Source organism: Phragmites australis, chromosome 6 (genome assembly GCF_958298935.1).
Source record: "Phragmites australis chromosome 6, lpPhrAust1.1, whole genome shotgun sequence".
Lineage (NCBI taxonomy): Eukaryota > Viridiplantae > Streptophyta > Magnoliopsida > Poales > Poaceae > Phragmites > Phragmites australis.
In genome coordinates this window covers 18032712-18045093 of record NC_084926.1, presented here as the reverse complement: position 1 = coordinate 18045093, position 12382 = coordinate 18032712, and the positions used below count along the sequence as shown (strand labels likewise).

Sequence of the window (12382 nt, the reverse complement as noted above, 5' to 3'; positions counted from 1 at the left end):
GGACATAAAACAGTGGATTGTGCCTTTCTAGGATATGCTTACCGTATCATTGCCTATAGGTTTTTAGTAGTTAAATCTGAGATATCTGACATGCTTTTCGATATAATTATAGAGTCTAGAGATGCTATTTTTTTAGAATATTTTTCCATAAAGGATATATATAACTCTTATAGTCAAACATCTGAGATAATTCCTAAACCTATCACATCATTTGAGTATTATGAACAAACACATGAGCTAGTTCCTAAGGAGGATGGCAGTGAGGCTCCAAGGAGTAGTAAGAGACAAATGACAATAAAGTCCTTTGGTGATGACTTCAATTTGTACCTTGTGGATGACACTTCCAAGTCTATTTCAGAGCCATATGCATTTCCAAATGCAAATTACTGGAAGGTGGCAGTTCGTAATGAGATGGATTCCATTCTCGCCAACGGGACTTGGGAAATCACAAATCGCCTTATGGTTGTAAGTGGGTGTTCAAAATGAAGCTTAGGCTAGATGGTATATTGAAAGTTATAAGGTTCGATATGTGGCCAAGGGTTATACCAAAAAGAAGGTGAAGATTTCTTTGATACTTATTCACATATCGCTAGACTGACCACGATAAGAGTTTTACTTTTCTTAGCTATCTCACATGGTCTATTCATCAGATGGACGTTAAGACAACTTTTCTTAATAGAGCTTGGATAAGAAAATTTATATGGATCATCCTAATGGCTTTGTAGTAGAAGGACAATGTATGTAAGCTATTGAAATCTTTGCATGACCTCAAACAAGCTTCTAAGCAATGGTATGAGAAGTTTGATAGAACTTTAACATATGCAGGCTTTGTAGTTAATGAAGCTGATGGATGTGTGTATTATCGCTATGGTGGGGATGAGAGAGTTATTATGTTTCTGTATGTTGATGATATACTAATTTTTGGGACAAATCTTGATGTGATTAATGAGGTTAACTTATATTTATCTCAAAATTTAGATATGAAAGATATGGGAGTGGCTGATATGATCATAAACATTAAGTTGATCAGAGGTGAGAATAGGATTACACTTTTGCAATCCTATTATGAAAAAGATCTTGAGCCGCTTTGGCTATATGGACAGTAAGACCGCTTCAACACCTTATGATCCTAGCTCAATACTTGGAAGAATAAAAGGATTGCTGGGGATCAACTGAGATACTCATAGATAATTGGATCACTCATGTATCTAGCTAGTGCTACAAGTCCTGATATCTCATTTACTGTGAGCAAATTGGTCCAGTTTACTTCTAAGAGAGATTTCCTTATTTCCCATTGAAAAATAAGATCATTCCCTCTTTGCCACTGAAAAAATAGATTTCCTTACTATCATTGGTTAAGTTTTTCATCCCTTATTTGTCAATGTCATCCCTTCTCCCACAACCTATTGTTTAGTGAGACCAGAAATGACAAAAGTGCCCTTCTTTAACCTCCAATTCTCTCAATTTCACATCAAGCTTCTGCTCCATCTCCTACTCGTACCTCTAGCTCATGCATGCCAAACAATAGGCACGCCGTGCTACTCGCACTTCCTATAGGATTCAAGCGTTGAAGGGAAGCACACACACGTGCATACAAGAACTCAGGGTCCTACATGGCACGAAATCGCAAGCTCGAGTTGAGCCCGGATTTGATCAAAAGCATATCATGAAAATAAAATCTGTAATAGAAATCTAGCAATAAATCTGAACTCCACTGGTCAACCAGCACATGCGACAACCTAACCCAAGCTCTAGAAATGTTGAGAAAAACAAAATTGAGCATAATCGCATCCGAGCGGAACGAATAAATCAAGCAGGCCAGAGGAGTGGGATGGATTACCCTAGAGTGGAGCGGAGAAGAGAAGAACAGTGGTTGGCTTGTCTGGTGGGGGATTGAACGCGACGCGATGGTGATGCGACTGCAGTGGAAGTGTGAAGTGAAGTATTATCAGGTCAAGTGGATGTGGGGGATTTTTGAGAGGAGGAAGATGATGCCGACGACACGAATTGGAAGGGAAGGCAGAATACAAGTCGCGACCGCCTCCGCGAGCCATGCCGCGACATTAGCCCTCGCCCGCGCCTCGCGAGCCTCTGCCACCTTGGCGCACCCGAGTGACTCTGGACCCCCGCGAGGCCCTCTTGCAAGGCTGCACGCTCCTCCTGCTGCGAGCGTGTCGGCGTTGGCTGAGTGCTCGTTAAGCTGCGCCTCAAGCGTTGCCGCCCGCTTCCGCTCCTCGGGGGCCCTGTTGACGAGCATTCCGTTGAGGTGCTTGAGCTTCTCCGCCTCCCCTTCATCCCGCTCTGACGACGAATCCCCGCCATTAGCTGAGAACATCAAAGAACAAAGAGGAGGAAGAAGGGTATAGTGGTCTTTTCATGTTTCTCTTAATATCAGTTTGATGGGAGAAGGGACGGCAGTAAGGGACGAAAAACTCAACAAATAAGCAAATATATTTTTCTTAGTAGAAAAAAGGGAATGACCTTATTTTTCGATGGTAAATAAGAAATTATCGCTACTTCTAACTCATGTGATGATCATTGGCGTGCGCTTAAGCGAGTCATATGCTATTTGCTATGTACTATGAATTATGAACTTTACTATACTAAGTACCCATCAGTATTGATGAGTTATAATGATTCAAACTGAATATCCGATGCTAATGAGATTAAAGCCACAAGTGGATATGCATTTACCCTTGGTGGTGCTGTTGTTTCATGGAGATCTTGCAAACAGACTATATTAACGAGGTCAACCATGGAAGCAGAATTCACAGAGTTAGACATAGCCACTATTGAGGCATAATGGCTATGCGAGCTCTTGATGGATTTGATAGTGGTTTAAAAACTGATATCGGCTATCCTTATGAACTATGATAATCAAACAATAATTGTCAAAATGAAAAGTTCTAAGGATAATATGAAATCTTCAAAACACATAAAAAAGATTAAAATCTATCAGAAAACTGAGAAACTCTAGAGTGATAACGTTGGATTATATCCAAACAGCTAAAAACATGGCAGATCAATTTATAAAGGGACTATCACGGAATATGATAGATAATGTATCAAAAGAGATGGGTATGGAACCCATGTGAGTTATACCATAGTGGTAACTCAGTCTATGTGATCAGATATCCCGTGAATTAGGACATAGGAAGGATAAACTATTGGTTAACTGAAGGAGAGTATAACACAACCCACTCAAATGAAGATGCAATACTCTCAAAATCTATAAGGTAGGTTGGCTATTGCCTTAATGTGTTCTGTTGACTTTAAGCAGCAAAGATGCTATCCTACATGACATTCTTGAAGGAACACACCTATATGGGCCTGACTGTTGGTCGTATTCTATGAGACTTTAATAACCTCTAATAAGATCATGAAGAGACCAAGGAGTACCACTTATATACTCCACCCGAGGGATAGCCTATTGGCAGCCAAATATCAATTATGACTTTAAGTGAAACTTATTTGTACAAAACTTGTAATTCAAGGCATAATCTATTATCCAAGTTGTAAATGGGTGTAGCTTAATGCTCTAAGTGGATGTTCAATCTTAACATGTCTTCATTGAAACACTAGTATATGAAATAGTATTGAGAAAAAGCAAATTAGTGTAAGACTTTGAGATCTAGTAGGGGATTGTTAGAATATATGTACTTGGCCCATTATATTTGAGTAATTCCAAATAAATCTCAAAGGGCCAACTAAGTATGGTGGATATATCTTTTAGTCCTACCTTGTTAGTAGAGGTGGAGGAAGACCAACTTAAAAAGAATTATCTCCTCCATCCACTTAGCATGTGTGGATGAAAGGATTAGGAGAACACACGCTCGTGCTCGCTTGCCTCACTTCGCTGGGCCAGGCTGTGGCCGTGGCTGGGGTGGGGGCGAAGGGCGCTTGCGCGAATGGTTTACCGAAATCGGGTCTAGTAGCCTACGCAGGTGTGGCATTCTTTTGAAATTTTATTCTTTTGCTACGTGGGCAAATAGATATGTATGAAAATCGTGTCCGTTAAGAATCTCATCATGACACGTCTCAACCACACAACTCTCTCTACATATACCTAACGGCCACCACCGCAAAGGACATACGCAACTAAGGTTTTGCCTATTTCTCTCTACTACGCCATCATACGTAGTCTACTCTATCCCGTTGCACCGGCGTGCACCTACGAACAGGAGAGTAGGTCTTTGAAACCCGTCACTCTTAGGATCCTGCACAGGAGAGGGCGAATAAATCTTTTGAGAAGCGCTTGTCGCGACTGCTCACGATTCGTTTCCTCTACATCATCACAATCCACTTCCTCTATATCCCCTTCATCGTTGTTTGATGCATTGCATTGCCATCATGGGGTCCTCTTTATCTCACACTGTCGACATGTATTTTCACTATGATTCGTTATGTTCATCATGTTTGTTTTTCTACTACTTTTATCCTGAAATATATTAGAGAGATATATATCTAGGATAGACTCTTGTAGTATGCTTATGGTAGTTGATATGTTATGTTCATGTTATATTTAGAAATTAAATTAAATCCAAAAGTGCGCTTTTATCCAACAAGAGGCCACTTAATTACTCCATAACTAGAGATGTAAATTACTCCCTCCATTTTAAAACATAGGACATATTAGGATTGAGAAAGTCAAGCTTTATAAATTTTAACCAATAATTAGTTAAATTATACACATGTTTAGTGTACAAAACATGTACCTCATATATCTTTTAATAAGTTATTAGTTTCGTTGCAATTAATAATACTCCCTCCAGTTACAAAACTATTTTTCGAAGATAAATCTACCCGTATCATTTTTAAATATCTAAACTCAATACATAAAAAGGAATTTATACCTAAAGTTTGAAAATATTGACTGCATGCAACTAAAATAACACTTATTTATGACCGCAAAGAATATAGTGTAAGTGAAATTAATAGTTAAAATATACTTTCAAAGACTTTCACAAATATCAATACGCCCTAAAAGAAATGGGGTAGTAAAGTGTTATGGTTGATGATGTGAAACATGAGCAGTATGCATGTGACTGGGATACGTGCAGTGATCCGGGCGATTGCACTACTGATTGTTAGCACTGTCCAAGAACCGGATGTGGAATGGTACTACAATACGATTGCAATGGCGCGGAACCGCTGAACATTGCGATCGTCGTACATGAGCACTCGCGTCACATGCATATGTTGGTGTGCCAGACAGGTTACAAGCAAAGTGTTTCGATTGCTCGATCATTCCTTCAACCGGAATCAGGTCCCCATAATTTCACATAGCACAAGATCCCTCTTAACCGATTCTTTCGCACCAATCTGCACCCTCTGCTTACAACTTCCACGGAATCTACGACGAACGGTCGGTCAGGCAGTCACCAGGCTCACACTCCGTCGTCCTTTTCGCGCCTCGGAAACTCCGCAGCTTTGATCTTGCAAGCTACAACTTCACCGGCAAACCGTAGTTGTGGAAGCACCGGATGACCCCGTCGCGGCCGCCTGTGAGCACGACCGTGTTCCACGCCGCCGACACCTTGCGGCGGCAGTCGTCCAGCCCCGCGCAGTTGACGTACTTGAGGGACGGCAGCAGCTTCTCCTCGGGCCACGTCGCGGCGCCCCTCATGCCGTCGGCGAGGAACCACGTCCCGAACGAGCAGCGCTCCCTGTCACGGCACAGGGCTGGTCCCTTATTCTCTGGTGACTGGAGATCGCCGCCGCCGCCGCCGCCGCCGCCCCCTTCGTGCAGCAGCCCTGGCCACGTCGCCACGGACATGACGCCTTCAGAGAAGAAGTGTTCACAGGAGCTAACTGTCCTTAAGCCTTTGGTGCTTTTGCCGCCCACTTTGTCGAAATTCCAAATGTACACGTTGGAGTCCGCGCCCGCCGACACGAGGTACCGGCCGTCGGATGTCAGAGACGGCGGTAGAAGAACCCTGGAGCCCCACCGTCCTGCGACGGGGATCAATCAAATAATGTTCAAGTGTGTAAGGTGGTTGCCTAAATATGGACGAGCGGTTTAACCATCTTCAGGATGAGAGAGTGGCGGGAAGTCTAACCTTCAAACTTTTGGGTGATGCCAGCACGTTCAGAAACTCGGATTTTCGAACCCGCTGACGCGATTGCGATCCTAGACGGATCATCTCCTGAAAACTGCGAAAAGCAGAACCCATTGGCCGATCCATTCAGCATCGGTAAAGGAAACAATGCTTATATAAGCGATGGACCTTATATAAGTAACTGGATTATGAGTAGAAAAACACGAGTGAAGCAGAGCAGCTAACCTGCAGACCAGTGATCTGATTGCCGGAAGATCTCTTCTTCTTTACACGCGTTACTTTCTTCAGTTCCATGTTGGGACCTTTTTTTTTTTAAAGTAGAGTTCTTAGTTAGCAGCACTTGTACCCTCGTAGCGATTTTAATGAACATAGTCATACGGAGCAGAAATGGAGGTTACAGTACCTGAATTATCATAGAAGCGGCATTTCCCTGCAAATGTTCCAACAATAAGACCCTGACATGGGTAAAAATGCTCGAGTTAGCAACCAATTAGTGGGAAATAAACTTCAGAAACAATTTGATCAGACCCTAACCTTTCCATCTGGCTGGTAACTCACGGCAGTTATGATGTCCCGTGTATCATCCCAGTCAACAACTCGCTTCTCCGAAACATCCCAAACACGGACTTTACGGTCTATTGAGCCGCTGATGAAATATCTTTCGTCGACCGGATTGAACTGAACACATGTTACTGTTGATAAGTTGAACAGAGCAAAGAAAATATCAGTTCCAAATCATGATTTTTTTTTAACTAGAAACCATGAAAAGCATCAGAAAACCAAACCATTTTCTATCACCAGACTTTTTTTTTTGAGTAAAATATCACCGGACTAAATCTAGTACAAAAGATGCGAAGTAACAATATTTTGTCTATCCAAATACGTAGCATTGTAATAATTACTATAGGATATGAATGTCAAAGCATGTACGGTTTCTTTGTGTAGATTTGAACATACCATAATCTCTGTGTTTGAATACTGCTAAACAGCCATCACAGCCAACTCTCCACATGCGTACGGTCCTGTCTTTAGATGCAGTCAAGAGAAACTGAAGGAAACAATAAATAATCAGTTTTCATAGAAAATTCGATGCATAGAAAAGAACTCAGCTTTATGATTTAATTGATATGAATGTGAATTTGTTAACAGAAGTTCACAGGCATGCATTTTTTGCGTGACAAAATCCCCAAACCATACAGGACCAAGAGAAAGCTTACATCTGACTTTGACCATGTCATATCCAAGATATCGCTTGTATGGCCATGAAATTCATGCAGCGGTGTCTCTGAAATATTAAAAACCTTCTTCGGTATTATGGCAAGGGTACGGCTCCGGCTTTCTCCCAGCTTCATTTTAAGGCCTTTATTTCTGTCCATGTACTCGACAGGCGCCTCTCTGCCATACAATTCAGGAGAGGATTCAACTTCTCTTATCATCCAAATGCGCATGATGTTGTCCTCGCCGACACTAGCTAAATACAACCCGGATGGACTGAACTTCATGACCCTAATTGAACCCCCGTGGGCTTGGATTTCTTGGCACATGTAGACAGCAGAGAAGTCCATCCACTTTTTGTTCTGCTGATCAACTTTTGTTCTGAAAAATGTGCTTGTCTTCAGGCTTTTCATGTGGACATCAGACATGCAAATTCTTGCTTCTCCTTTCTTTCTTGAGAATCTTCCACAAAAGCTCTTGGGATCCTTTTCCTTATCATTAAAGGCCATATTCGTCCCTCTAGCAGGACTGCGAGCACCGCCCTTCTGCAAGAATTTATGAACAAGCTGACAGAAACTAAGAAAACTTTCAGACTGTTTTATAACCATCAGTTTGTTTGTTCCAACCTCCTCAAGTATGCCGGTCAGTCCATCTTGCTGAATTTCATGGACTATAAATCTGTTCCCGGTATCCAGATCTCTTATGCAATAAGCACTATCTGATGCTGATGAGAAAGATGACCGAAAGGAAGAACAGATGGTACTAATCCTCTCCTCCAGGTCACGAAATATACAATCACCAATGGTTTCCTCCTGCCAGTGAGAAAAAGCAGTTTCAGTAGGAATAGATTCGGCAAAGCCCATCCCCTTCAGGAATCTTTGCCGTCTTTCGTTTACGCTCATCGGTTCTCTGGTCCACAGCTCATACTCAGGTGTCCATGTTGCTGATACTTGGTCACTTGTGCTGCAACCAACTGAAGATGAAGCCTCAGTTGAGCTTCTGATATCATCACACGCATCGAAGAATATGTCACCCTCTTTGTCAGAGTCGACGCTTGGCATGCTCCACGAGTTGCTGTGAACCGCAGTAGGAGCTCAATTCTCAGTTCCTCACGAAGTCATAGCAAGACCAGAAGCCAAAAAACCTGTCAAAAACCTGAGGAACTGCAAAGCATCAGAACCAGATAATGTCGCTCCGAAAGTAAAGGTGATTTGTCGAGAATATCATTCATCCAATGCTAGCGACCCTTTTCCAATCATGGCAGCAAATAATTCAGCAAATTTCAAAGCCGAGAAGTGCACGAAGTTAAGGTGTTGGATGAGACTGAAAAAAACAGTACCGGCTTAATCAAGAAGTTCGAGGAAACTGGAAAAGAGCAGAGTCTGTCAACCAACACATGATATTTCAGTTTTACATCAGACCAAATGCCTAGATTAAATAGCAACAGATCAAAGTGATTCCAGTTATGAAACTTGCCGCACATGATGTATCAGTTTTACACTAAAAAGTCATCAAAAGCAAGGAGACAGAAGATACAAAACATACTGATATTCACTGAAAGTAACCACGAGTGACAAAATAGCAGGTTACCATTCCCAGCAAAAAAGCACATCACACCAACGCGCATCATGCTCACTGTGGATATACTAAAAAAACCTGGAAGGCAAGCCATGACGTAAGAAATCCAACAAGACGACGGTTCTCTATTGGTAGAAAAGACGAGCGATGTCGTCTGCAGTTCTGCTGAGACAGACAAAGTCGCATCATCCTTTTGACCTCAAATGGCACCTGATTCCACCCCACTAATCAAACTATTAAGCAGTACCCCAAGAACAGCTTCTGCAATCTCGGCCACCTCGAGAGAACCAAGAAAGCGCCGCGCGGGTCCCGAGAAAAGGCAGCCGCAGCAGTTACAGAAGCCTGCTGCCTGCCGCTGCCCCGCGCCAGGAACCCGCGAGGCCGGAGAAGGGACAAGGCGAGTGGAATTGCATTGACATCTCCTGCAGAGCCGGACAGCGAGGTGACTGATAGCAGCAGCGGCAGGGGCGTGGCGGCGTGACTGCTACCGCTAGCGTGTAGCGTACCACCATGGCCCGGCCGCGCCCATCACGTGACCCAGGCGCCGCCGCCGGGCGCCGGCTGGCTACGGTGGCGCAGGTGGGCCGTGGGCGGGCGGGCACGGGCTATTCAAGCCTGCGCCGTCTGCTTGGAGCCGCGCTAGAGATCTCGCGTTAATGCGAGTTACAGTATAAAGGAACAATCTTTTTGCTGCTACGACACCGCATTACTGCTGCTAAAGAAAGAGAAACTTTCGGCCTTCCTTTTCCATGGGGTACAGTGCAAGAAGGTACGGAGTACTGTTTATTCAACGGTTTGAATGGGGAAGAAACAGAACTCTATCTGACCAAACGGGGCAGAATTAAACAGGGGCAAAAAAAATAAAATGTCAGGGACTTGCATCTCTAGCGTTCTAGAGAATGAGTTTTCCTTTTCAGTTACACATTTATGAACAAAACGTCTTACTGTGCTTTTCTTGTGATGGGTAGTGAATCGTATCAGATCCAGAGGAGGAACAGAGGATGGACTTGATAGAAAAAAATATCCCCATAATCAGATGCCCGATTACTCACACGAGGAGGAAAAGCCACCAATACAAAAACTACGCAAACAACTCCATGGAACAACTCTACATTTCGAAAAATCCAACCATTCAATTCATTCCTACGATCCCCTCCTTAAAAAAAGAATTATCTGCGCAGCCCTGCACACTGTTCCATCGAAACCAAAACCTTGAGAATGCAGAAACGCACCCAACAAAGAGGAGAGAACTCAGTCACCACACCATCATCCCACCGCCATGAGAAGTAGAGGAAAAGATCACAACCAAGTCAACAGCAAGCACTCACCCTCAGCTTTCACGACGTGTGAATCACTAGCCTCCCCACCGCTCCCCTAGCCGTGCCACCGTCCCGAGCTAGCCCCACCGGAGAGGAAGGCTCAACCAGAGCCACAGACCCGGCCGCGGCTGAAGAAGAAGAATTATGCTTTGTTCTCCAGTCGGGGTGGCACTCGGGTTTCTTCTTAACCACCGCACACAACACAACCCGGTGACTGCCGCCTCCTCGTCCTCCCCTGAAACCCTTTTATTACTGCAACAATCTCGAATTAAATCGCAATGACGTGGTCACCCCTTCCCACCAAACCCGGTTTATATCCTGTGTGCCGCCGGGCCGGGGTTGATTCCGTTTCAGGGTTCCCTGTGATCCCCGCTCACTGACAGGTGGGGTCAAGGTTTTTATTTTTCGACGTCACTATTAACGTCTTAGGCTCGCTGGGCAATTTGCTCAGAGAGATTTATTAGGAGTACATGGAAAAGTATTGCCTTGCATGCGAATGCGCACTTGGCGTAACATGTGAATAGAGGTTGCGGTGCTCTCTTACACGTGGTCTGTTATAGTTGGAGCAAATAGCGGCCTCTTACACGCAGTTCGGTTGTAGTCGGAGTAAATGTTGAAACGCTAATTGTCTCACTGGCATGTGCCACCAGGACTCGGTGAATGTCCAGCGATAAATTCAGAAGTGATGTGAATTAGTGAATACAGTGACAAATCTTGAATTATTCCTATCTTTAAGGGAATCTCCCCACAATATATAGTTTTGTTGTAAATGTGTGTCTCTTTAGATGTGATGAAGGTACTACGCGTATGCTTTCGCGCTGTTGGCAGATATGGTATGTAGATTTGCTTTGAGATGAACAAAAAAGTTCATAGTTGTATCTCTTAGTACAATGGGGGCATTCATGTTCACCAAAGAGTTTTTTCTTTATATCAGCTACCAATTATTTGCCAACTAGAAAAGCTAGTATTTTTTATGCACTACAACCATCACACTTTTTTGTCCCTGCTAAATTTAACCAGATAGGAGTAGGCAGTGGTTGACCGAGCCTGATGTCACTTTCATAAACCATCTGTACCAAGTATGGATCGAGCTTGTGGAACCTATTTTCTAGATCACTCCAAAACTCCAATGACACGTCGTAGACGACTAGTACTACTTCATCTATATGAGGAAGTTATACAGTGCGTGCAATGATGTCGGAAAATGGCTAAAATCCAAAATTAGATAATATACGTGATCATATTTATCAAAATAGATAATATATTATCGTATTTATAATTTTAGCATCCGTATTCAGCACCTTATTTATCAAAAATTAACTTTTGGTACACCGTATATCGAAAAAACACAGTCCTGGCCATATTCGGCACACGAGGTGCAGAATATGACACTGTAGCCTATATTCGGCACTTTATATGTCAAAAATCAGGTGTATTCGGTACACGAGGTGCTGAATATGACACCGTAGTCTATATTCGACACCTCATATGCTAAAAATTAGGTGTATTCGACACATGAGATACCGAATATGGCCTGTACCGGCATATAAGGTTCTCGGCATAAAATGACAGCATCAAAGTGCCGGCAGCAGGTACAGGCTATATTCGGCTCACAAGGTGCCGAATATGGTACTGTAGCATATATTCAGCACATCATATGCCGAATACACCTGATTTTCGACATATGAGGTGCCAAATATACTATATTTGGCACCTCATGTGCCGAATATGGCTGGATCTGTATTTTTTCGATGTACGGTGTATCGAAAGTGAGTTTTCTGTAAATGAGGTGCCGAATACATATGTTAAAATTATAAATACGATGATATATTATCTATTTCGGTAAATACGATCGAATATTTTGTCTAATTTTGAATTTTGCTCGTCGGAAAATTCAAAAGGATACTAGAGGTGATAGTGGTACTACATAGTGATGGAACCAGAAAATTCTTCCGCAAGGATTCGTATTGAGAACGCCTAAGAACTAAACAACGACCGTGACAAATAAATATATTTTTCTTTTTTTCAGAAAACTAAGGGGAACTAAACAGTAACCACGACAAACAAATATCTACGCCTGTCAAGCATTAGGGGAACCAGGGCCCAACCCTGGTCCCCTATGTCTTCGTCACTAGTACTATATGAGGATATCTTTCCATAGAGAAGTTGGTGAACCGCCAGCAGATGGTTGGTGTTCCGGTATGTCATCTA

At 43.0% G+C, this 12382-nt stretch overlaps 1 protein-coding gene across 1 annotated transcript; it reads right to left on the bottom strand.

Moving 5' to 3' along the window:
- Positions 1-5216: 5216 nt before the first annotated feature.
- Positions 5217-8393, bottom strand: LOC133920519 (uncharacterized). Its single transcript, XM_062365133.1, has 7 exons — positions 7277-8393; positions 7017-7107; positions 6594-6751; positions 6463-6514; positions 6285-6361; positions 6060-6153; positions 5217-5952 (listed from the first exon to the last, which is right to left on the bottom strand). The coding sequence occupies exons 1-7, from the start codon at positions 8333-8335 to the stop codon at positions 5444-5446; spliced, it is 2040 nt and encodes a 679-aa protein (XP_062221117.1). The 5' UTR covers positions 8336-8393; the 3' UTR covers positions 5217-5443.
- Between the last annotated feature and the right edge of the window lie 3989 nt (positions 8394-12382).

Bases quoted from the DNA above. Each gene is read 5' to 3' on its own strand.
- LOC133920519 (XM_062365133.1), bottom strand. From the start codon at position 8,335: ATGCCAAGCGTCGACTCTGACAAAGAGGGTGACATATTCTTCGATGCG. The intron at 6,515-6,593 runs GTTAGGGTCTGA...TACCCATGTCAG, and splicing joins GTTACCAGCCAGATGGAAAG to GGTCTTATTGTTGGAACATT. The intron at 5,953-6,059 runs GTTAGACTTCCC...TCCCCGTCGCAG, and splicing joins CATCACCCAAAAGTTTGAAG to GACGGTGGGGCTCCAGGGTT.